Source organism: Anabrus simplex, chromosome 2 (genome assembly GCF_040414725.1).
Source record: "Anabrus simplex isolate iqAnaSimp1 chromosome 2, ASM4041472v1, whole genome shotgun sequence".
Taxonomy (NCBI): domain Eukaryota; kingdom Metazoa; phylum Arthropoda; class Insecta; order Orthoptera; family Tettigoniidae; genus Anabrus; species Anabrus simplex.
In genome coordinates, this window is record NC_090266.1 from 557,586,988 (window position 1) to 557,614,283 (window position 27,296).

Sequence of the window (27,296 nt, forward strand, 5' to 3'; positions counted from 1 at the left end):
AGGGTGATTGGTAAATGTGGGGAAGATATGGAAGCTAATGGGAATGGGAAGCGTTTGCTGGACTTCTGTGCTAGTATGGGTTTAGCTGTTACAAATACATTTTTCAAGCATAAGGCTATTCACCGCTACACATGGGAGGCTATGGGTACCAGATCCATAATAGACTATATCTTAACAGACTTTGAATTCAGGAAATCTTTTAGGAATGTACGAGTTTTTCGGGGATTTTTCGATTATACAGACCATTATCTGATCTGTAGTGAACTAAGTATCTCTAGGCCTAGGGTAGAGAAAGTGAAATCTGTCTGCAAACGAATAAGGGTAGAAAATCTCCAGGATGAGGAAATTAGACAGAAGTACATGGATATGATTAGTGAGAAGTTTCGAACAGTAGACAGTAAGCAGGTTCAGGATATAGAAAGTGAATGGGTGGCATACAGGGATGCTGTAGTAGAAACAGCAAGGGAATGCCTAGGAACAACTGTGTGTAAAGATGGGAAAAGGCGAACATCTTGGTGGAATGATGAAGTGAGAGCAGCCTGTAAACGTAAAAAGAAGACTTATCAGAAATGGCTCCAAACAAGGGCTGAGGCAGACAGGGATTTGTACGTAGATGAAAGAAACAGAGCGAAACAAATAGTTGTTGAATCCAAAAAGAAGTCATGGGAAGATTTTGGTAATAACCTGGAAAAGCTAGGTCAAGCAGCAGGGAAACCTTTCTGGACAGTAATAAAGAATCTTAGGAAGGGAGGGAAAAAGGAAATGAACAGTGTTTTGAGTAATTCAGGTGAACTCATAACAGATCCCAGGGAATCACTGGAGAGGTGGAGGGAATATTTTGAACATCTTCTCAATGTAAAAGGAAATCATCATGGTAGTGTTGCAAACAGTCAAGCTCGTGGGGAGGAGGAAAATGATGTTGGTGAAATTATGCTTGAGGAAGTGGAAAGGATAGTAAATAAACTCAATTGTCATAAGGCAGCAGGAATAGATGAAATTAGACCTGAAATGGTGAAGTATAGTGGGAAGGCAGGGATGAAATGGCTTCATAGAGTAGTCAAATTAGCGTGGAGTGTTGGTAAGGTACCTTCAGATTGGACAAAAGCATTAATTGCACCTATCTATAAGCAAGGGAACAGGAAGGATTGCAACAACTATCGAGGTATCTCATTGATTAGTATACCAGGCAAAGTATTCACAGGCATCTTGGAAGGGAGGATGCGATCAGTCGTTGAGAGGAAGTTGGATGAAAACCAGTGTGGTTTCAGACCACAGAGAGGCTGTCAGGATCAGATTTTCAGTATGCGCCAGGTAATTGAAAAATGCTACGAGAGGAATAGGCAGTTGTGTTTATGTTTCGTAGATCTAGAGAAAGCATATGACAGGGTACCGAGGGAAAAGATGTTCGCTATACTGGGGGACTATGGAATTAAAGGTAGATTATTAAAATCAATCAAAGGCATTTATGTTGACAATTGGGCTTCAGTGAGAATTGATGGTAGAATGAGTTCTTGGTTCAGGGTACTTACAGGAGTTAGACAAGGCTGTAATCTTTCACCTTTGCTGTTTGTAGTTTACATGGATCATATGCTGAAAGATATAAAATGGCAGGGAGGGATTCAGTTAGGTGGAAATGTAGTAAGCAGCCTGGCCTATGCTGACGACTGTGCCGAAAGCCTGCAGTCTAACATCTTGGAACTTGAAAATAGGTGCAATGAGTATGGTATGAAAATTAGCCTCTCGAAGACTAAATTGATGTCAGTAGGTAAGAAATCCAACAGAATTGAATGTCAGATTGGTGATACAAACTAGAACAGGTCGATAATTTCAAGTATTTAGGTTGTGTGTTTTCCCAGGATGGTAATATAGTAAGTGAGATTGAATCAAGGTGTAGTAAAGCTAATGCAGTGAGCTCGCAGTTGCGATCAACAGTATTCTGTAAGAAGGAAGTCAGCTCCCAGACGAAACTATCTTTACATCAGTCTGTTTTCAGATCAACTTTGCTTTATGGGAGCGAAAGCTGGGTGGACTCAGGATATCTTATTCATAAGTTAGAAGTAACAGACATGAAACTAGCAAGAATGATTGCTGGTACAAACAGGTGGGAACAATGGCAGGAGGGAACTCGGAATGAGGAGATAAAGGCTAATTTAGGAATGAACTCGATGGATGAAGCTGTACGCATAAACCATCTTCGGTGGTGGGGTCATGTGAGGCGAATGGAGGAGGATAGGTTACCTAGGAGAATAATGGACTCTGTTATGGAGGGTAAGAGAAGTAGAGGGAGACCAAGATTTAAAGATAAGAGATATAGAACTAAATGAGGCCACAACACTAGTTGCAAATCGAGGATTGTGGCGACGTTTAGTAAATTCTCAGAGGCTTGCACACTGAACGCTGAAAGGCATAACAGTCTATAATGATAATGTATGTATGTATGTATGTTCGTTGCGTGAGGTTATGTTTTTCAGTGATTTATTATCTAAGTGGATTATTTGAACATTGTAAATGCACCTTGTTGGATACATTTCGGTAATAGTTTTTTCCATGGCATTTGAAAGGTTTAAATTGTGAATCGAGGTTATTGCATTCGTTAATGGGTCTTAGAATACTTTGTGACGCAGCAAGTGGTTACTTTTCTGAAGTACGAGAGAAGTGCCACGGTGGGAAATCGTACAAGGATAGATTCATAGGGAAGTTTGATTAGCCACGATGTTTTTAAGGGCATTGGGTACTTTCTTTGTAAGTACAAGGCATCTAAGATGCATACAGTACAGTAATCTAATGAATAAAGCACTTACACGTGGGAGCCAGCGTAGATTTCTCCTCGCCTTTGAATCTTGCTTTTTTTTCTTTCTTTCGTTGCATGAGATTATGTTTGTCAGCGAGTTATCTAAGCGCATTTTTTGAATAATGTAAATACACCTTCCTGGATACATTTTATAAATAGCTTTTTTCCTTGGCATTTCAAATGTTTAAATTTAAATGTTTATGAATTGGCGGTTAATTCGAAATCACGTAATTCGAAGTCCGATTTTTTAGTCCCGACAACTTTGAATTAACGGCGTTTTACTGTATATGTATTATTATCTCTTTAATATGATGGCTCTTGCTTCTGACATGAAAAATAGTCCTCTGTCCTAAGACATAGGACCTAAAGTTTTACATGAAATCTGAACAACTAGTATGTGATTTGCCATTTTTAAAATGGTATAATGTTTCTTGCACAATACTTCTTGCTTTATAGATGGGCCAAGAAAGCTACTTTTCCACTCTGGTATTTTTTCTTGTATCCAGATTTTTGTCATTAAATTCTGCAAGAGGTCAATCCCCCTTTCTCCCAAGCTCATTCACACATCCACTGGTATCAGGTGTAGAGCCTTTCCATTTTCGTTTTTCATAGTGCAATTTCCACTTCTTCCCACTTCTTCCCACTGTGACAAACATGCTTTAAGATACTAAAGTGTTTTTCATTAATGTATTTCTGTAGATGTCCCACTTTCACTACACAAGAACCAAGTAACAGACTATTCTTCTTTATTGCATGTCTGAAGTGGGGCAGACATTCTTACACTTCATACTTAGATGGTGTTTGCTTGTCTTGACAGTGCTGCCTCCTATTACTTTAAAACTTCTGTAAGAGTACTGCCAACAGACAGGACAATGGCATGACATTAAAATTTTTATTTTACTTATTACGTTTTCATTTGACTCATCCTTGTATATGACATAATATTGAAAATAATATGCTGTATCATGTACTTTAACTATTCACACTTACAGTTCAATTCTCTATGCTAAACCTTGTGAATTATCTATGCAGGCCTCTGAAGAATTCTTTCTAGGAAGTTGAATTTTTGTTACGTCAGAATCAGCTGTCTTAGGAACAGTCCTGCTCCGTTGGCCATGGAACGCCCAGATGCAGCAATATAGCTTCAAAATGCACCTTACATGGATGGACTTGAAGTGGCCAGCTTTTGGTCTTCTATAGTCTAGTCCTGCGACCCCACAGTATAGTTTGTGTGGGTTTTTTTTTCTTCTTCTCCTTTGTCAATTTTTTTTATATATGTATTATTATCTCTTCAATATAATGGTTCTTGCTTCTAACACAAACAATAGTCCTCTGTACATGACATACTAAATTAATGTCGGTTTTTATTCTAGCACAGAAATATCTCATCCAGGAGATAGAGGGTTCGAATCCCTCTGTCGGCAGCCCTGAAGCTGGTTTTCCGTGGTTTCCCAATTTTTACACCAGGCAAATGCTGGGGCTGTACCTTAATTAAAGCCACGGCCGCTTCCTTCCAATTCCTAGGCCTTTCCTATCCCATCGTCGCCGTAAGACCTATCTGTGTCGGTGCGACGTAAAGCCACTAGAAAAGAAAAAGAAATATTTCACGCCTTTCGTAGTAAATCTCAGACACATTGAGAAATTGGCAGGAAAGGTAGAAGTGAAACAATTTCCTCTCGGATGTTGTTTATGATACTCCGTCAATTATATCTTTTTGGGTGTTAAGAGGTCGTTCTTTGTGCATTTTTAAATTTATTCTCAGACCATTTATTACCCATTGTTGCAAATATGTTACAGTATATAAAAATGGAAGATTTGAACCAATTGGTAGAGGTTAAATTGAATGTCTCCATTAAGTTGATGTTATGGGGAAAAGTTTCTAGAGAAAATGAATTTTAATGACATTGTAGGATTATATCACCTTTCATTTTTTTTCTTTAAGGAATTTTATGTTCTGTGAAATGAAAATATGTATGGTAAAGTGTTGGAGGGACTATTGAGCTTTACATTGTATGTTGTCGTTGTTGTTGTTGTTACACTTCTGGTTTCAAAATACAATCTGAACCAATTTTTGTTGTAGGCTGCTCTTCAACCCCAGCTATTAGGAGGAGAGTTCACTCATCTTGACTACAGCAGAAGGTTAACAGCCAAAGACCTGGGGAAGAGAGTTCTGTACCGAGATGCTTATATGACAGGGTGGGCTTACAAGACAGTGACCCCTTCTGATCTCAAATTTCCGGTTGTGTTCGGTGAAGGCAAGCGAGTAAGTTCTCAAAACTTTTCTTCTCATTTAGCAGAATTGCTTTTGACTCTTCAGTTTACCAATTGATGAATAGAGTGAGTACTGAACAGGTATTTTTTCTATTGCATTATATACTAACTTGGCAAATGTCATGGGATAGTCACCTAATAGCGTGTGGGGTCTCCTCTGGCCCTATGTACTGCAGTGAGATGCTGTGGAAGTGAGTTGACTAGTCCCTGGTAGTCCTCTGGACACATCCTGACACCAAATCGTTTGCAAAGTGGCCGCCAATGCTGGTCTGTTCGTGGGTGCAGGATCCATGGCACGGAGCCTGCGTTCCAGGACATCCCAGATATGCTTGATAGGGTTCATATCAGGGCTCCTGGGTGGCCATGCCAGTCATTGGACCTCCGCTGCATGTTCCTGGAACCATTCCCGGGCGACGTGGGAGCAATGTAGCGGCGCGTTATTATCTTGAAACACCGCAGAACCGTCTGTTCCTACGGATTGTCTCCTGGGAGACGTATCTAGCACAGCCTGTGTTGAATTGAGCCGTGATTTGTTGCACGTTTGCCCGTCTATCACTATTGAAAATCTGTGTCAGATGTCGCCGGTCACTGTCATCGGGGGTTTCTGGACGGCTAGTCGTTCGTCTGTTGTGAACAGTGACACCCACATTCAACCATTCATGATACACCCTGGACACAGTTGATCGTGTGAAGCCGAATTCCCACACCACTTCTGAAATCGCTCTTCCCATCCGTCGGTCACCGACCACCATACCCAGTTCGAACGGTGTCAGCTAACGACGACATTCCATGTTTCACTTGTCGCATGCACAGCCACTGCTCACAAGGTCTCCTATACAACTGCCGCTGGCACAGGGGGCGTGTGGTGTGCAGACAACACACCTCCGCATCAGTGCTCCGCTATCCCATGACATTTGCTCAGTCAGTGAATGGTGGCATGTAATCTTCATATTTTTTGGAATGAGAATATATATATATATATATATATATATATATACTGCATATTATCAGGGTGGATATTTTAATAGCAATAATTCTTGGCCGTTTATTGCATCTTATGGGCTAAGTTAACAGAGGGTTTGTCTTCTGTCATTATCTGCATTCTATAAAGCAGTCATTAGCTTCCCTTAATGCTCTGAAATTTGTATTGAATGGTAACAAAGATTTCTGATTCATTGCTATCAGACCTGTCTGTGTCAATATGATGTAAAACCCATACTAAAAAAAGTTCTGTACTAAGTATGCCTAAACAAGTGAAGTCAAAGTTGTATTGGCATTGGTCACGGGTGACTTATAAGTAAAACTTTGAATAAACTTTTCAAAAACAGGTAATGTAATGAAATTAGGTTGTTTTCAGATCCTCTCACTCAGGTTTGCCTTGAAAAATAGTGTGCAATACTTACTTCGCAGAAAATAGAAGCTTAAGATGCTTTGGACTTGGACATAAAATAACCTCTTTCACTTATTGAATAAATTAAAGCAAAGTTCTCGAATGTATAAGAAAAAAAAAAAAATTATTTCTCTATAGTCATAAACACACAGAACCCAAAGTTATAAATGAAATGTGAGCAACTAGCATGTGATTTGCCATTTTAAAAATTGCACCTTAATTGACCGGCATTCGAACAATGGCCACATTATTGGGAAACTAGTGATGATATTACAGTATTATAATGGCCTTCTCCTTTACTTATCAATGAATTACTATTGAATATTCACTATTAACTCAGTTGTTGGGTAATTAAAAAATGATCAGCTTTCTTGCTAGGTAAAATAGAAATGGTGTATGGTTTTTAGTGCCGAGAATGTCTGAGGACGTGTTAAGCTCGCCGGGTGCAGGTCTTTTTATTTGACGTCCGTAGGTGACCTGTGTGTCATGATGAGGATGAAATGATGATGAAGGCAACACATACACCCAGCCCCCGTGCCAGCGAAATTAACCAATAGTGGTTAAAATTCCCGACCCTGCCAGGAATCGAACCCGGGACTCCTGCGACCAAAGGCCAGCGCGCTAACCATGTATCCATGGAGCTGGACTCTTGCTAGGTAATGAAAAGCAACATGCATATAGAAGAATGCAGAAATGACACTCCAACTAATACAGTAAAACACCGGGCGAGTTGGCCGTGCGCGTAGAGGCGCGCGGCTGTGAGCTTGCATCCGGGAGATAGTAGGTTCGAATCCCACTATCGGCAGCCCTGAAGATGGTTTTCCGTGGTTTCCCATTTTCACACCAGGCAAATGCTGGGGCTGTACCTTAATTAAGGCCACGGCCGCTTCCTTCCAACTCCTAGGCCTTTCCTATCCCATCGTCGCCATAAGACCTATATGTGTCGGTGCGACGTAAAGCCCCTAGCAAAAAAAAAAAAAAAAAAAAAAAAATACAGTAAAACCTCGTTAATTCGAAGTCGTTGGGACTAAAAAATCGGACTTCGAATTATGTGATTTCGAATTAACCGCCAGTTTGCAATTCAGGTACCAACCCTTGCTGCGTTACAAAATATTCTGTGGCCCGTTACTGCATGCAGTTAACCTTGATTCACAGTTTATACCCTTCAAATGCCACGAAAGAACTATTTCCAAAAAGTATCCAAGAAGGTGCATTTACAGTATTCAAGTAATGCACTTGTATATCTCACTAGCAAACATAACCTCACGCAACGAAAGAAAAAGAAAAAAAAAAAAAAGCACGATTCAAAGACGAGGAGAAATCTATGCTGGCTCCCATGTGCAAGTGCTTTATTAATTGAATTAATATACTGTATGCATTTTAGATGGCTTGTATTTACAAAGGAAGTACCCGATGCCCTTAAAATCAAACTTTTCTATGTCTCTATTCTTGTACGATTTCCCGCCATGGCACTTCTCTCGTACTTCAGAAATGTAAACACTTGCCGCGTCACAAAGTATTCTAAGACCCATTAATACAAGCAATCGCCTCGATTCACAGTTTAAACTTTTCAAATCCAATGGAAAAAACTATTTCCGAAATGTGTCCAAGGTGCATTTAACTTACAATGTTCAAATAATGCACTTGGATAAATCCCTGACAAACATAACCTCACGCTACAAAGAAAAAAAAAAAATCACACAATTCAAAGACTAGGATAAATTATGCCGGTCCCCCTATGCAAATGCATTATTTTTTGGATTTCTGTACTGTTTGCATTTTTAGATGCTTTGTACGGGCATGGAAAGTGCCAGACGCCCTTAAAACGTTGTGGTTTATCGAACTTTCCTATGACGAGGATATAAAGTTTCCCGCTTCCGTCCCAGTCCCATGTGCATTGCAACGCACTACTATGACCCATTTAAAACCATAAGACTGTTTGGGCTTGCATTAAAATAAAGCAATGCAGTTTCACCGTCAATGACAATATTGTTCGGTGCCTACGAATTTATTATATGAGCTACGTTTTTTCGTCAACTGTCGGCATCGCCAATGTTTGCGGATTCTGTTTTTCCGCACACTGCCTGTTGCGTGATATTACGGCGTTCCTTAAAAGGTTGAATACAAAAGAATTCGGATTTCATTCAACTTAGCAATCATGAAGCGCACTGTAGACCCACCAAAGTGAGTGTAAGTGCAGATAGCTACCCTTCCGCGTTCCGGAACGCGCGTTCTATTATGACGCGCAGCGGATAAATTTCGAGTTGAAATTATTCTGTAACATACTATTGTTTTAAAATGTAAAGGCAGTTTCGAATTAAAAGTCTGAATTTCGGTAATGGGGCCGACATTGTACTTCGAATTACGAATTATCCGTATTTCGAATTGAACAATTTAAATAACATGCAAAACTGTATCTCATGTTTCCAGGAACGAGAGCTTCTTCGAATTAGGCGGGATTTTGAATGAACTGATTTCGAATTATCGAGGTTCTACCTAATGATATATTAATTTTACCTCTATATTCATGCTCATAATAACAAAAAGATACTACTAGTTACTTTAATAAGCTTTATTTACTTGCTTGAATTATGGGCTTGAGTAGCTCAGGCAGTAGAAGAGCTGGCCTTGTGTGTCCAACTTGGCAGGTTCATTCCTGGCTCAGTCTGACGGTATTTGAAGGCGCTCTAATACGGCAGCCTTGTGACACTAGATTTACTAGCATGCAAAAGAAGACCTGCAAGAAAAATCTCTAGCACCCAACGTCTGACACTTGAATTAGCTAATGAGATGTATAATCAATATTATTATTATTATTATTATTATTATTATTATTATTATTATTATTATTATTATTATTATTATACATACGTTATCATTATAGACTTTTTTGCCTTTCATTGTTCAGTCTGCAAGCCGCCGTGAACTTACTAAACATTTCCACAATCCTCGATTTGCAACTAGTGTTGTGGTCTCATTTAGTTCTATACCTGTTTTCTTTAAATCGTTAGAAACTGAGTCTAACCATCGTCGTCTTGGTCTACCTCTACTTCTCTTACCCTCCATAAGAAGAGTCCATTATTATCCTAGGTAACCTTTCCTCCTCCATTCGCCTCACATGACCCCACCATCGAAGCCAGTTTATGCGTACAGCTTCATCCATTGAGTTCATTCCTAAATTAGCCTTTATCTCCTCATTCCGAGTACCCTCCTGCCATCGTTCCCACCTGTTTATACCAGAAATCATTCTCGCTACTTTCATATCTGTTACTTCTAACTTATGAATAAGATATCCTGAGTCCACCCAGCGTTCGCGCCCGTAAAGCAAAGTTGGACTGAAAACAGACCGATGTGAAGATAGTTTCGTCTGGGAGCTGACTTCCTTCTTACAGAATACCACTGATCGCAATTGCGAGCTCACTGCATTAGCTTTACGACACCTTGATTCAATCTCACTTACTATATTACCATCCTGGGAGAACACACAACCTAAATACTTAAAATTATCAACCTGTTCTAGCTTTGTATCACCAATCTGACATTCAATTCTGTTGAAATTCTTACCCACTGGCATCAATTTAGTCTTCGAGAGGCTAATTTTCATACCATATTCATTGCACCTATTTTCAAGTTCCAAGATATTAGACAGCAGGCTTTCGGCACAATCTTCCATTAAGACCAAGTCGTCAGCATAAGCCAGACTGCTTACTACATTTCCACCTAACTGAATCCCTCCCTGCCACTTTATACCTTTCAGCAGATTGATCCATGTAAACTACAAACAGCAAAGGAGAAAGATTACAGCCTTGTTTGACTCCTATAAGTACCCTGAAGCAAGAACTCGTTCTACTATCAATTCTCACTGAAGCCCAATTGTCAACATAAATGCCTTTGATTGATTTTAATAATCTACCTTTAATTCCATAGTCCCCCAGCATAGTACACATCTTTTCCCTCGGTACACTGTCATATGCTTTCTCTAGAACTACGAAACATAAACACAACTGCCTATTCCTCTCATAGCATTTTTCAATTATCTGGCGCATACTGAAAATCTGATCCTGACAGCCTCTCTGTGGTCTGAAACCACACTGGTTTTCATCCAACTTCTTCTCAACGACTGATCGCACCCTCCCTTCCAAGATGCCTGTGAATACTTTGCCTGGTATACTAATCAATGAGATACCTTGATAGTTGTTGCAATCCTTCCTGTTCCCTTGCTTATAGATAGGTGCAATTAATGCTTTTGCCAAATCTGAAGGTACCTTACCAACACTCCATGCTAATCTTACTACTCCATGAAGTCATTTCATCCCTGCCTTCCCACTATACTTCACCATTTCAGATCTAATTTCATCTATTCCTGCTGCTTTATGACAATGGAGTTTATTTACCATCCTTTCCACTTCCTCAAGCGTAATTTCACCAACATAATTTTCCTCTTACCCATGACCGTGGCTGTTACCTTTGAAAGAGTGTTCAGTGATGCTGGAAATGTAACTAAGAGAACGGCGGCTCTTATTTCTGAACATGTCAACGTACTGACATGTCTGAATTCCTGGAGCAAAGAGGTGTGACTGTAACTAATTGTCAGCTTCACATTTTCAAAGCTTTGTACCATTAAATTGCCAATATTGAAATATATTTAAAATATTAATTGCTTTTAATTTTTTTTACTTGCCAATACAATTAAGATTTAAAATAAAAAGTATGTCATCTTTATAGCATATTGAATTATAAATTTTTTTTATGCCAGGTGTTTTTCTTGAAGTCATAGTGTGTGAAACAGATTAAAATTTGATTAGTCGGCAAATTAATCTATTAAAGTCTTTCAGATAACCAATCAAAATTTTTAATCGATCGACATCTCTAATAATAGGTGTTATAATATGTAACATAATACTCCTGTATTGCGCAAGACATGTAGAATAAGCAGTTTTGCCAATTGTATCTCCTGATTTCTCCTTATTTTTCCTGATTTTCATATGAGAACATCTTCTTTATGGATTTTTTGGGAAGTCCATATAATCTAGGTGTCACTGCGTCTCCCGGAGTCAGATGTTTAGCCTCCTCTTTCAAAATTGGGGATTGCCTTAAGAGCTTCCCAGTGGTGTTGGACAGGGAGTGGTAGGGTCAGTGATCTCCCTCTGTAGACAGGCTCTTACAACATTGCCGAGATCTTGTTCTTATACTCGTCGGAGTCCATTACCACCGTCACATTACCCTTATCAGCTGAGAGAATAGTTCAGGGTCGTCTTATGTTCCTTCAGAGCTCTGCCAGGAATGGGAAGGAAGCGGCCGTGGCCTTAATTAAGGTACAGCCCCAGCATTTGCCTGGTGTGAAAATAGGAATCCACAGAAAACCCTCTTCAGGGCTGCCGACAGTGGGGTTCGAACCCTCTATCTCCCGGATGCGAGCTCACAGCTGCGCGCTCCTAACCGCACTGCCAACTCGCCCGGTGAGCTCTCCTCTTGCTTCTTGTTTAATTAGGCGCGGGTACAGTAGCAGACCTTGTAAGTTTCACACATTTCTGTCGTACTTCCGAAGGTAGTTCGTATATGGCTGCCTCAGCGGAAGTAAGTACATCTTCAGTGGGAATTTTAGAGGGAGCAACAGCGAAATTAAGTCCCTTAGCTAGAACTGCCGTATGGTTCTCGTTCAAGGATTTCTTGGAAAGATTGACGACAATTTTGCTAGTATCTGGGTTCGTGCGAGAGACCGCCTGTTTTTGAGCCAATCTGAGGAACTTAGATTTCTCTCTGAATGACACCTGGTTGAATTTCCGTTCAGCCTGTATAATAACAATGCAGACAACCACAATTCCTGCGAGAGAGTGTTGCTTAAAAACAGGTGTAACTGAAAAAACTCTCAGGAGACTGAGTCCAGTTCCTGACGAGTGAGATGCACTCTCTCCATAACAAGATCCTTGCTAGCGAGCTGATATATTCTCCTGGCCGTAGGAGTATTTAACATGTGCTTCAGATTCACACAATTGGGAATGATGTTATGGTCCCGGCATCTCGGAATAAAGCATAGAGGAAAGAAGAATGGATTTCTTTCTCCTTAATTTGCTGAGATTAGAAGCCCTCCTAAAAATATCCTCCCTATAGAGGTTTCCAATGTTAACACTGATGCTTTCACGGCCCATACTTGTCGACATGGTATGGGCTTTTGAGCTTCAGTTGAGATTTTCTTCTGAAGACATGGAGCAATGTTCTCCGCAAAACGCAAAGGGTTTCACCTTGTTTTCTTGACACGGCATAGGCCCAAAATCCCATATCGTGTATACATCTCCGACTAGTTCGTGAGGCTGACTACAAATATGACGTCAGATTTGAAGTTTAGGAAAACGAATAAATCCGTGTTTGGAGTTAATTACTCTCCTTTTGTCGTGATAATGTGTAAGAAAGCTGTTCAAAACATGTATTACCAGGCGAGTTGGCCATGCGATCAGGGGCGCGCGGCTGTGAGCTTGCACCCGGGAGATAGTGGGTTCGAATCCCACTGTTGGCAGCTCTGAAGATGGTTTTCCGTGGTTTCCCATTCTCACACCAGGCAAATGCTGGGGCTGTACCTTAATTAAGGCCATGGCCGCTTCCTTCCAAATCCTAGGCCTTTCCTATCCCATCATCGCTGCAAGACCTATCTGTGTCGGTACAACGTAAAGCCAGTAGCAAAAAAAAAAAAAAAAAAAAAAAAAAAAAACAATTTACTTTCAGCATGTTCCATGAGGATCATTTTATGTTTGGACCATATTCTCACCAATTAGTACAGTTTTTATTGTTTTAAAGGCACATGGTAACTTGTTTCAAGCAATTGGACTAATCATAAAGGGCTGGATATTACAAAATTGCAGTTAATATTGCTGCAGTATGTGTTGAACAAGCGACATCATAACCATCTGCTCCCAGTTTGACGTCATTCGTAACATTAGACCATTTAATTCCATTACGGCCTTCATTGAAGTTGTATTGAAATCATTACTTACTTTGATTATGTTCTTGTGCAGTATTTACCATGCTTAATTTGATGGTGAATGTACCAGTCTCAGCTCCTGTAATAATGTTGTACTAGTCAAAAGCCATACCTGCAATTACACAGCATCTCTCTAATAATAGTTTCAGTGGTTAAAATATGTCCCCAGGTCTTTTAAAAATTTTGCCTGAAAATTTTCTGCGTAATAACTGCACTCCCTATTTAGGGACCTTAAAATTGGCATAAAAACTGCAATATAACATGAACTGCGAATAGCCTTTTCTGTGATTCCAGTTCTTTCCTTATATCATTTATATACAAAGTGGTTGGAAACAACATCAACCTGGTATAAGAGTGTCAAGAGGGTTGGTCATGCTGATAAATAATTTGAAAGAAATAATTTGATATCTCGACCATTTTCACTTTATCAGCTGCCGAATTTAGCCGATGGGTTCACTTCGTGGGCAAATTCAAATGGTCTTTGTGCAGTACTGTTGCTAAATCTGCATGTGACGTAAGAAGATTTTGAGAGCCATGCTGAGAAATCGGCATCAAACACAAGCACACCATTTGTTTTCAGCATGTGTCACCGTAGCATACTTGCTTCAGCACGATCCTGTCAGCTTGGAGGTCTGTATTCATACCCCTCCCCTGGTCAAGTTTTATTCTTCGACTGGTGCTCTCATGCCAGTCTTAAACCATGTAGAGATTCAGCAACAGTGTCGTGCAAAGTCCATTTGAATTTGCCTGCAAAGTAATCTAAACTAAACCCATGGCACTACAGCCCCTGAAGGGCCTTGGCCTATCAAGCGACGGATGCTTAGCCCGAAGGCGTGCAGATTACGACGTGCCGTGTGGTCAGCACGACAAATCCTCACAGCCGTTATTCTTGGCTTTCTAAACTGGGGCCTCTATGTCACAGTCATATAGCTCCTCAATTCTAATCACGTAGGCTGAGTGGACCTCGAACCAGCCCTCAGATCCAGGTAAATATCCCTGACCTGGCTGGGAATCGAACCCGGGGGCTCCTGATAAGAGGCAGGCACGCTAACCCTACACTGCAGGGCCAGAAAGAAAACATATAAAGTTCCAATAATACTGTCCCGTGGGGCCCCTCTCTTCATCATTACTGGATCCGATAACACTTCACCTACTCTAATTCTCTGAGTTCTGGTTTCTAGAAATGTAGCCACCCATTCAACCACTCTTTTCTCGAGTCCAGCAGCCCTCATTTTCATCAGTAATATCCCAGAATCTACCCTATCAAAAGCCTTACATAGGTAATAGCGATACAGTCCATTTGACCTGAATCTAAAAATAACTGCTTTATCTTGCTCGAATCCTACAAGTTGACACTCACTGGAATAACCTTCCCTTAACCCAAACTGTCTCCTCTCAAAACAGTTCGTTATTTTGTGAACTTGTCTAATATAATCAGAAAGAATGCTTTCTCAGAGCTTTAAAACAACACTTCAACCTCACTGGCCTGTACTTATCTGCTTTACGTTTATTACTCTTGCCTTATACACTGGGCATGCTATTGCAACCCTCCATTCATTTGGTAACATTCCTTCATGCAAACAGTAATCAAGTATTTCAGGCATAGCACTATATACCAACCCATTGCCTTCAATATTTTCCCTCATGTCTTCTCAATCGCACTTTCTTTTCTGGCTTTCAAATGTTGTATCTTTTTATAAATGTCTTTATTATCATAGGTAAATTTCAATAATTCATCAGTATTAATCGCCTCCTCTATCTGGACATTATCGTTATATCAAACTACCTTTACATACTGCTGACTGAATACTTCTCCATTCTGTACAATAGGTCCTATCATTTACCCTCCCCTTATTCATATATGATCACTGGAATACCCTTTCTGGATCCTGTTCCTGCCTTAAAGTATCTGTACTTATACTTCCATTGCTCCCTAAAATTTTTATGCTGCCAATTATGTTTACTATCATGTTATCCAAAGCAGATTTTTTTTTTTGCTAATTTCAATTTCATAATAAGCTCCTTCGATCTGTCCTTAATCCCGCAGGCATCCGTAACTCTGTGTGTTATTGCAAACCTTGGCATATGTTCTAAGATTTACAGTATATCCAATCTCAAATGCAGTGATATGAGACAATGCCTGATTGGAAGTCTGACAACTGCAGAACTTCATACAACTTTGAACATTATTGTCCATAATGTTCAGCTAAGTACTTATCATAAAGAAATCCAAATGCTGAAAAAATCTGTTCAGTTCCCATTGATAGGTAGTTGAAATCTCTGCATCCTTTTCTGGATGCAATTATGTGTTCAGTGTATGTTAGAAAACCCATCAGTGCCCTATGATCAAAGACATCCATTGTAATGCCTCCAAAGCACCGTGTAACAAAACTGTTGATGCACGAACATCAAGGGTTATTACAGGCTGGCCCTCAATTGCTTCTTGCATCTCTAAGACAACGCTTTTGTATACTCAGTGGGAGCTGTCATTGAAAAGACCATCCATAAACGTCTTCATTGTTTCTGATTAAAAGCTACTACAACAGAGCAGCTCATAAGTTTAATTCTGGTGTAGATTATGATGGATCATTGTACATCAAGCTAGGCACAGTTCCGCACCAAGGTGAAGATAAAATGTTATATTGCCTTATTTGTATGCTTGGCAATTAGAGCAATTCACCTTGAGTTAGTGAGCAGTCTTACTACACTTATAGTCTTATAAACATATCATCCCCATTATTGCAAACTAGCGAAAGTGACAAATTAGGGAATCTGTAGTTCTGAAGTTTTTGGTCTAGATTTTATTATTTATATAGTGTCTACCCTCTGACAAAGTCTCACTTCTGCAGCTCGTTCTGTATGGCTAACACATAAAACCAGTCATTAAATATAAACATTGATATGATGTATCTCCAAAAACCGTAAAAGTAGTTAGTGGGGCATAAACAAATAACATTATTATTATTATTATTATTATTATTATTATTATTATTATTATTATTATTATTATCATCATCATCATCATCATCATCATCATCATAGTAATGATATCATCACTCCATGAAATACATGGCCCAACGCGGATATCATCTTATTGTTTTTATACGTGGCCCGATGCCGAGAGGCAGATGAAAGTTAAGTAAAGGCGGTGGTGATTGTTATTTCAAGTGGCCAAAATAACAGGATTGTCATTAGTGATGAATTTTTCTGTAGGAAACTTCATTACCTGTTTATTTAAATCGGATGTATATTTATGTGTTACATATGATAAGGATTAGAAGATCTGCTAGGGAATTTCTTGAAATCTTTCTTACCCCCGCCATAAGAAAGGGATGGAGGTTTGAGTTTTACCTGTATAAAAATCTCGTCATGTAGAAGTTTTAAGAAGAGAAGACAGCCTTATCAACACCAAATTACTTGCACTAATACCAAGTTTTATTGATGAAGCTTGTCAGGTATTTTTGCTCTCATAGGGAAGTTTTTCAGTGATCTGAACTGTATGAAGACACTTTGTTGATATGTTGCTAACCTGGAATGCATTACAACCATCATACTGGGAAATAAAATTGTTGAATTACCTTCTAGGATCCAGTACAAAATGAAATTGAATACACTATAGAGAATACGTGCCACTTTGCAAGGTATCGCAAAACAATGATTGCCAGTGCACCAAGCGAGACGGCCTTGAAACTGAGTGTAGTAGTACACTATACATTACGAATTATGCCAAAAGTGTCCAGTTCCAAGTTGTCTTAAAGAGTGGTTAGGAGTTTCTCCATTTCACATTGGACGGTAAAATTATATTCTGTGATGTCTGCAGCAAAGAGGTGAGAGAAACTTGTTTTGTATTTACCCCTAACAAGTTATAATCAATTTAGCAAAATAAACATGGTATTTTAATTGATGTCTATTAAAATACATGAAATTGAAGCTGCGTAAAAATATTTTATAAGCTATTTGAGAGTCTTAGGCAGCTACAATAATATTTAAGCACGTAAGAATCTGAGATCTAGTAATCACTGTTGCATGATTTTGTGGTGGTTAGAAGTGTATTGTTTTGTCTGAATATGAAGAGAGAGGTGTTGGAACAAACACAAACACCCAGTCCCCTAGCCAGAAGAATTAGCCGCAGTTAAAATCCCCGATCCGGCTGGGAATCGAATGCGGGACCTTCTGAACCAAAGGCCTGAATGCTGACCCTTCAGCCAAGGACTTGGACAAAACAAAATCATTATTGAGTTTCATTATTTCTATCGATATTAACATTCAACTTTTGTAGCAGAACAGAGCAAAAATCATTTCTATCAGTTTTTAACATGCAACTTTTGTAGTTTCAATCTTGCTACCTGATGTGTAAGGTCAGGTTGCCAAATGACTGTAAACATGTCTCTCAGTTTAGTACAGGAGAAAACTGAAGTGTCCAGTATTGTTTATAGTATATTTGATGCGAGCGTCCTCCAATTACAGTGATGTGTGTGCTGTACTTAAATTCATTAAGCATTTCTGTTATAGGATCCTAAAGCTCCTTGTGCTTTTATGGAAATGTATTTGTTTTATTTTTTTACATTTTTTACTATACAGTAATTCTTAGAAATGTGTCAATACATAATCCCTTCATCTATTACAGAAGAATGGAAAACCATGACACACTTGTGCTGTGATACCTAATGTTACATTGCTTCTGGTACTATAATTTTTCTCTTTTTTATTTCTCTTTCATAGAAGGTGTTCGTTAACATATCTTGTGTGTTAAATTGACATGGATCAAATTTATACTGTACTGTCTTACACAGTCCAAATGTCTTGATAGTGTGTAGAACAACTTGAAGTCAAAATTTGTTGATATTCAAATGTTTTCTTCAAACTAGCTGTCTACATAAAGAAATATCAAGGAAAACTATAGCACAATTTAGCTACTGATTGTATATGTGCTTAACAGATAATGCAGAGTGATGTCTTTCTATCCTTTTAATTTTCAGAGCCGAGTTTTGGCTACCATTGGAGTCACCCGTGGATTTGGAGATCACGATTTAAAAGCTTTGTACAGTAATGTTCCTATCAAACCTTTCCTGCTTTCTCAACCGGAGGTAAGTATTTTACTGTATGAGTATAGAAGAGATGTCCTTAGTAGTGAGTTCACTGAGTTTGAGTTAATATTAATACTGTGGAATATTACTTATACTCTACATATTGATTTTCACTTGAAGTTAGTATCTTGATACTTTATTGAAAAGTGTATTGATTAGGAGTATTTTGATATTATGAGTCCGTTTGATGGGCTCATGGATTTAAATAACAAAATTGAATGAAAAATTTCCAATATATAAGAATGATAGCTCTCATAATTTTATATTTCATTGTGTGGCAAAATATTGTAATTGAACAGGATGTGACAGGCGTCAATTGTCTACGAAGAGGATTAGGCCAGTACATTTCTTTAACAAGGCAATGGCGCTAAAGCTATTCAAGAGAAGTGTGACCTCGAAGTGGCTATTTTGAAGCAAGAGGAAAAACCTGAACAGGAAAAGGGTATGTGAGCCTCACTTTCTAACGGTTGCATACTTCGTCACTCTGTTTGAAGCTGGATTGTGGCCGGATTCAATATGATTGGTGCATACAGGAGAAAAAAATAATTTTGTTCAAACCAGAACAATGTGCAAAATTAAGTCCAGTGAGGTGAAATCATCAGTCCAAATTTTAAATATTACTGGACCAGAAGATGATTGATGATGAAGAGAATAAGGAAATTGGTAAAAGGGGTGACACAAGGCAAGAGAGCATTTTTATCCAGGGAAGAATATGTGCATCTTATTGTCTTGATCCTTAGAGAGTCTTATTTTGATGATAGTTCGAAAGTCCTATTCTGTTGATCGTTTGAGATTCGGAGTGTCTTTATTCCAGGAGAGATAGTGTTTTACAATGTAAGTTTCAGAACATCTTAACCTGGGAATTCATGAGCGAGTCGTTACTTGCGAGTGAGCGAGTTAATGACTTTAATTATCACAACCATGAAAAATCACTGGGGGTGTATGTATCCACCTAGTGAATGATGATGATGATAATAATAATAATAATAATAATAATAATAATAATAATAATAATAATAATAATAATAATAATAATAAACTATTTATTCTATACTAATTAATCTGTCGTATGTTTCGAGAACCACATTCATTCTCTTCATCAGCGATCAAAATTTCACAAAATAATCTCCTGACCTGATGCAGGTACATGCTAACAATATACTACCAAATAAGTTACAAATAAAAATACAAGAATTGTCAGTCTTTAATATAATCTTCAAAATTATTTTTAAAATATATATTCTTAAAATATTCTGAATGCTCTTTATAATGTCTCTATAAAACCATGTAAGCATAATGGTTAAAAAAATGAATTAATGACTTCATTTGTGAGGAAGTATCTTACCATTTGAAGTTCGTAACCATAGAGATTCTGTGGCATATATGGCTGAAATCATGCAATGCAATTTTGATTAGAAGTACAGTGGAATCTCGATTCTCTGTTTTTGGAGGGACCACGAAAAAGAAACGTACAACATGGGAAAACTGAAAATCTGGGAAGGAATAAAATCTATCAACAATTTGGCTAAACATCACAAAAATGAAGCATGTATACCTAATTATAATCTTACTAACACTCCTAGAACAAAACAGTCTACAGCCCCAACGGGTCCTTGCCTGTTATGCGACCGCTGCTGTCAGTGTGATGAATCCTCTCGGCCGTTATTCCTAGCTCTCTAGACCGGGGTTACCATCTCACCATTAGATAGCTCCTCAATTAACGGTAATCACGGAAGCTGGTGGACCTGGGTCCAGCCCTTATATCTAGGTTAAAATGCCTTGACCTGGTCGGGAATCGAACTTCGGCCCTCCGGGTGAGAGGCAGGGAAGTAAGACCACGGGACCAGCTTCAAACGTTAATTACCTGTACGCGAGTTAAATATCTCAGTACTGTATATTGTTTTGCCGAGGAAATTTTGTCAGTTTCCTTTGAAAACTTCTTTCAGTTCACCAACTTTGATCAACCAAACTCTTCAAAAAATCTAATAACGCCAAGCCAAACAATCGACCACAAGTTGTTTTAATTCTCTAATCTAATAAAATAAAGCACATTAGATTCAAAAGCGCCTAACATGATGGTGAAATCCCTTTTCTTAATCTTCCATTGTAATTTGGTCACTGGTATACTGTTCGTAGTCAGTTTCTGGAAATCTTGTGGCACGTAAGTTAGGCCTACATCAACTTTAAAAGGTTATGTTGAAATTGAGAATATGGTTTCGAATGTAAGTATCGATTCTCAAAAATTCTCGAATGCATTACTTTCAATTCTGCCAGTCACTAATCACAATCAAATTTGAAAAAGAAAAAAAATATCATCAAAACTTCTAAAATTATGGTTATTTGTGACTTTGAGCTCAGCTGGAAAGCGCGCTCGCTGCACAAGTCGGTAAGAATGGGATATGATAAACATTTTAAATTTAACATGCGCAAATAAAACAACTGCTATTTTTATGACATTTTAAACCAAAATCATAAAAATCCTGGTCTTATATTAGAATCAAACCAGTAACAGGCAATCCCAAGACCTCCCATGGCTTTATGCGTGTAAAGTGCAACAGCTGTTCTATTCTCGAGAACATAATCGTATATGACAATATTAAAATACTGGATTTATGTTAAGAAGGAGCAGTTTTGTTTCCTGCCTAATAATCCAGTTGTTATACAGTGCCATGAGGGAGGTTCAAAAACCTGTTTAGCGATACAATCGAAAAAATAAAAATATAAACATCTATAACTGTGGACATAATGGGGACGTTTTAAAAGTACGAACATTTGATGAAATTCATTCCATCTTCAAGTAGAATTCTCGAAATGTGCTCTGTCTCTTTCCAGTTGTTGTGCCCGCCCTCTGCTTTATGATTTCCCAGGATCCTCAAAACAATACCACCCGAATGCAATGCTAAGGTGGTCCCTTATGCAAGTTCTTTTCCGCTTCGTTACTTACTCTACTCATCGCAACGCCAAGATCAATAGCTGTCCTTTCGTGACTTACATTTACTTGAAAAATGCTTGAACTTAGCGTTCATTGGACTGGAATTTCTGGAACTATGTTTTGGTCTATGCCTAAACTTACTTGAAGGAAGGGAGACGATGACACGGAATGTGAATTGGTGGCTGGAAAAACAGAGACGGCGTTTTGACGGAACCCCGGATCCATGGACAGTGAGACTTCTTCTACAATGACGGTAACGAAGAGGATGGGATATTCTGGTCCAAGGTGAATGCTGTGCCGAAGGAATAAATTTATTAAATAATGTATGCTTACATAATTGCAAAGGGGATAGGCTAATTCTGTTAATATATAAATCAATTTTTTTATTTGTAAATAATTTAACATAATGATGACCAGTGCTTAACGCTTTCGCTTTCGAGGTCTCAGCTGATGGATGTGTGAAAACTGTCAGCCATTTTTACACCACTATGCACACATTTCTTTTAAAATTACATGGAAGGCACACCAATAAAGATATTAACATGAAAGTTTGTAATATATCACTTATCACTGCATGTAAGTCATGTCCCTAAACCAGAAATGTTCAATATAAAAAATTAACAAATGCAGAAACAAAGTTACAAGTTTCAGATTTTGAAAGTTTTGAAGTAATTCTGAGAAATGGTGCTCATTGTACAAATTTGTGATCGATGTTAGTAGAAAGGTCATATTATTGTTTACTAGCATGGTAAATATCAAGATTCTCTGTGCGTTAGATCCAAGGGTAGATTAAATTGTGTGAAGTGATGTATCACTGAAAAAAGTCGGCCATTTTGTATAAAATACACGTTTCTTACTGGAGCTACTGGATTATTATCATCGTCGTCTATACTTTCTGATTCGGACAAAGAAACATCATCACTTGAATAATTGTCAAGATATTCAGTGATATCGTCACCTAAATTAACTCTCTTCGCCATGTCGCACATGATAAATATGAAGGTGGTTTGAAAAGTGCGTGCAAAGTCCAAGAGATGACACCACCGGCGCGTATCGAGGTCATGTTTAGTTAGTAGCATCTCTTGAATGAACGATTTTCAGCCATATTGGTCTATTTCTTTGTGTTTGGTATTCGTGTGAATCAAGGAAGTAGAGTGATTTTCAAGAAATGGACGAAAAAGAATTTTGTATGGTGATTAAACATTATTTTATGAAAGGCAGAACGCCTCAGCAGACTGAAGAGAAGCTTGATAAACATTATGGTGATTCTGCACCTTCAATTAGAACAGTTTATAAGTGGTTTCAAAATTTTCGGACTGGCCATATGGGCACAAGTGACGCTGAACGTTCTGGGCGCCCTGTGGTGGTTACGAATCCAGAAATCATTGATCAAATCCGTTATATGGTGATGGATGACAGAAGAGTTAAGGTGCGTGAGATTGCTAGTGCTGTGGGCATCTCGACTGAATGGGTACATAATATTTTGCATAAACATTTGGACATGAGAAAGCTATCCGAAAGATGGGTGCTGCGATTTCTCACGCTAGACCAAAAACGGAATCGTGTGAAGTGTTGTAAGGATGGTTTGCAGCTGTTGCAGAAGAATCCGGAGGACTTTAAGCGTCGTTTCGTCACTGTGGATGAAACCTGGATACATTACTATTCTCCTGAGACCAAACAACAATCTAAACAATGGGTTACCAAGGGGGAATCTGCACCTGAAAATGGTGAAGACCGTTCCTTCAGCCGGAAAAATTATGGCGACTGTCTTTTGGGATTCTCAAGGGATAATCCTCATCGACTATCTGGAAAAGGGTAGAACTATTACAGGTGCATATTATTCATCGTTATTGGACCGTTTGTAAACCAAGCTGCAAGATAAACGCCCACGATTGGCCCACAAGAAAGTCCTTTTCCATCACGACAACGCACCAGCACACACCTCAGCAGTTGTGGTCGCAAAATTAATGGAAATAGGATTACAACTCATTTCACATCCAGACTTGGCTCCCTCGGACTACTATTTGTTCCACAATTTGAAGAAATGGCTGGCGGGACAAAGATTTCATTCAAACGAGGAGGTAATTGCAAACACTAATGGATATTTTGCAGACTTGGACAAATCCTATTATTCAGAAGGGATCAACAAACTACAACATTGTTGGATGAAGTGTATAAGCCTAAAAGGAGACTGTCAAAAATTAAAAAATCTTTACCCCAAACACGTAAGTAGTTTTTATTTTTACTTGGACTTTTCAAACTCCCCTTGTAACTAGGCCTAACTTAAAAAAACTACGGTATATACGACTAGGCTATATCTAGCACTTCGCTTACAATATTACAATATTAAGAAAACTATTTAATTAATGAACTGCTCAGGCAGCTAGGACTGTACAATCCTCCGTAGTCCCCAACCTGTTAGAGGAGAGATCCTGACTTTGTCGTAGGTACGACATCGCACTTGGTATAAAACCTTCAGTTATTATGTTTAATATATTTTAATTATAGTTTATTTAATGCTAAATTATCTTTTATTAAAGGTTAAACATGACTAGTACAGCGTTTCTCTGTAAATATGTAGTATAAAATTTTATAACCTCAAATACGTATTGTGTATAAGTTTAACATCAAAATAGTCGAAAGCGGTAGAAAACTCCATAATGTTCTTATGTTAGACTTATTGTACTATAATTTGGTATATATGAAGGGTTCTGGAAACTTACCGTAAGGTTTTATTATCCTGATACATGTAGAGACATTACTTATGTTGTAGATGTTTCCATATGGATTAGTAAATAGTCAATGAATGTTCGAGTACCCATTCGACTAACTCGTCGATCGATGTTTCGAGTGTGTTCCGTTAGTGTTGTAAGAACTCTTCCAGAAGTCGATCATTCTAGATGGTTGATCGAGTAGTATAAATATCGAGCTGTCAGTCAGTGAAGTAAGTTCTTAGTTCTTAGGACACAGGCAAGTAAAAAAAAAAAAAAAAAGTAAACTAGTGTCCTCATCCCGAGGTGGTGCAACTCTTTTCAGGCACACCCCCATTGAAGGTGAGGTGCATGTACCATTTCAACCACGTACCAGCCCTCCTGCCATTCTTAAATTTCTGGCAGTATCGGTAATCAAACCCGGGTCCCCAGGGATGGCAGCTAATAACACTAAAGCCGCTATTATCCTTGGGCGACTAGCAAGTTTGATTGAAGTACTGGGCGATCAGTGGTGCAACTTGTGAATAATTGCTCGGTTCATACCGGGGAATAGTCAGTTGAGAGAAAGGCGTGCTACGATGAACTTCTTCTTGCTCTTCTATTAAAAAGGAAAACCCGAAGGGTTAGGAAAGTGCGGAAACATCCCCCTATTTGTTTCTCAGCTTACTAGAGGGTTATATTACACATTGTTTGACGATCTAAATGAGGATGACAGTAAATGTTTCAATTACCTCCACCTTGTCAAAGTCGTCATTTTACGAATTGCTTGGACACATAAAAGAAGAAATAATGGGAAACAACACCGGACTAAACAAGTGTTTCCCAGTTGAGCTGTAATTCACTAATCTATATGTATAAAATAACTCTGACTGACTGATGGATTCATCATCGCCGAGCCAAAACTACTTCACAAAAAGAAATGAAATTTTGGGGATATATTCATATTAAGATGTAGGTGCTCGCCAAGAGAGGATTTTTGGATATTCCATCGCTAAGGGGGTGAATGGGGGGGGGGGGGGGTGGTGAAATTTTAAAATCAGTGTATCTATATCTCAAAACTTTTAAAGTTTACAGATGTAAAAATTTGTATTTATAATCTTCTTTAGAAATAAGGAAATGTGTATTTTTTTGTTTTCAGAAAATCCCAATAGGAGGGGTGAAAAAGAGGTTGAATGCCTTTAATCAGGATACCGGTACTTATATCTCAGAAACTGAAGATATTACAGACTTGAAAATTGGTACATTTGATATCTTTTAAAAATAAAGAAACATGTATTTTTTTTTTGTTTTTGGAAAATCCAATTCGGGGGGGATGGTGAAAAGGGGGTGAATTTTTAAAATGAGTGTATCTATATCATCATCATCATCAGTTTTCCACTCCAGTTGCCCGGGTGTGGTTTACGAGCACTCTCCACTTATGTCTGTCCATGTACTACTTTGCGTTCCGAGGCTCGTTTTGTAGTTGAAAGCAATCGATATAACCCTTCAGTTGACTTGCTAAGCCTAACACTGCTGGGGATTTTCTGTCAGGGGTATTCTCCCTTAGCCTTTGGCAGTCCCCTACCTCACTGCAAGGCATCAGCTGATGAATTTATGTGTCATTTCCTACACAAGGGTCTCATCAAACCTTCTAGGGGAAAACTCCTCCACCCGTAGCTGTTGGTCTTCCCCTAGTTTGTCGGGTTTGGTGTTGGCCGCCCAACCCTCGGCCAGACAGTCGCAGGTAGTACCGTCTGTCAGATATGGTATCAGGATCACTCCTGACCTGACTGTAATGTATCTATATCTCAAAACTTTTAAAGTTTATAGATGTAAAAATTGGTATTTAGAATCTCCTTTAAAAATAAAAGAACACGTATTTTTTTGTTTTCTGTAAATCCCAATAGGAGAGGTGTAAAAGGGTGAATAATGGGTTGAATGCCTTTAATGAGGATACGTATATCTCAGAAACTGAAGATATTACAGAACTGAAAATTTGTATATGGGATCTCCTTCAAAAATAAAGAAACACGTATTTTTTGTTTTTGGAAAATTCAATTAATGGCAGTTTAACAGGAGTGACAAATTAGGGTGAATGTTTTGAAAGACTATATGTACAGAATATCTGAGAAACGTAAGATGATACAGACGTAAAAAGTGGGTATTTGGAATCTCCTGTAAATGTAAAGAAACATAGGTGATTTGTTTTTGGAAACTCCACTTAAGGGGAACTAAAAAGGGGTGAAATTTTAAAATGAGAATGTCTACTGTATATATCAAAAAACTTAACATGTTACGGAAGTGAAAAATGGTACTTTTTATCTCTCTTAAAAATAAAGTAACGTGTACCTTTAGTTTTCGGAAATACCACTTGGGTGGAGGGGGGAGGGGTAAAAGTGACTGAAAATGGTGTTGAATTCTTTTAATTAGGCTACTGATATCTCAAAAATGAAGATGTTAGACGTGAAATTTGATATTTGGAATCTGCTTTAAAAGTAAAGAAACGCGTATTCTCGGAAAATCCAATGAGCTGGGGGGGGGGGGGTGAAAGAATTGAAAAATTGACTTAATTGTATGAGAATACATACATCTAATAAAAACTAAAGTTGTCACAGACGTGAAAATTGGTATTTTGATCTCCTATGAAAAGAAAGAAAAACACGTTTTGGGGAGGAAACCATCTTGGGGGGCGGGACTGAAAAGGAGTTGAATTCCTTTCATGAGAACACATACATCAAAAACTGAAGAAATTAGTCATTATAATTGATATATAGAAGATCCTTTACTATTAAATAAACAAGTATTTTTTTGTGGAAAATTCTCATGGGGAGGGGGGGGATGTGAAATAAGTGAAAAAAAGTTAATTATTTTTATGGGGATACTTATATCTCAAAACTGAAGGTAATAGATGTGAACATTGGTGTTTGGACTTTCCTTTAAACATAAAGAAACACGCCTTCTTTTAATTATTTTTTTTTTTGGGGGGGGGAGTAAATAAACTTAACGACAGTGGTGTGTAAAAGGTGAGACAAATTGATTTTACTGTTCATAATGTACTTACAAGGAGTCTCCGTTGCTCAGGCGGCAGTGCACCGTCTCTCACAGCTGGGTTCCGTGGTTCAAATCCCGGTTACTCCATGTGACATTCGTGCTGGACAA

General features: G+C 38.4%; 1 protein-coding gene across 2 annotated transcripts in view; it reads left to right on the forward strand.

Moving 5' to 3' along the window:
* The window catches only part of LOC136864221 (protein phosphatase 1H), a 177,948-nt gene that overhangs the window by 65,128 nt on the left and 85,524 nt on the right, over nt 1-27,296 (forward strand). For both annotated transcript variants that reach the window (XM_067140940.2, XM_067140941.2), the window contains 2 exons: nt 4,872-5,054; nt 18,408-18,515. In XM_067140940.2, the coding sequence (XP_066997041.1) occupies nt 4,872-5,054; nt 18,408-18,515 (291 nt within the window). The remainder of the gene's footprint in view (nt 1-4,871; nt 5,055-18,407; nt 18,516-27,296) is intronic.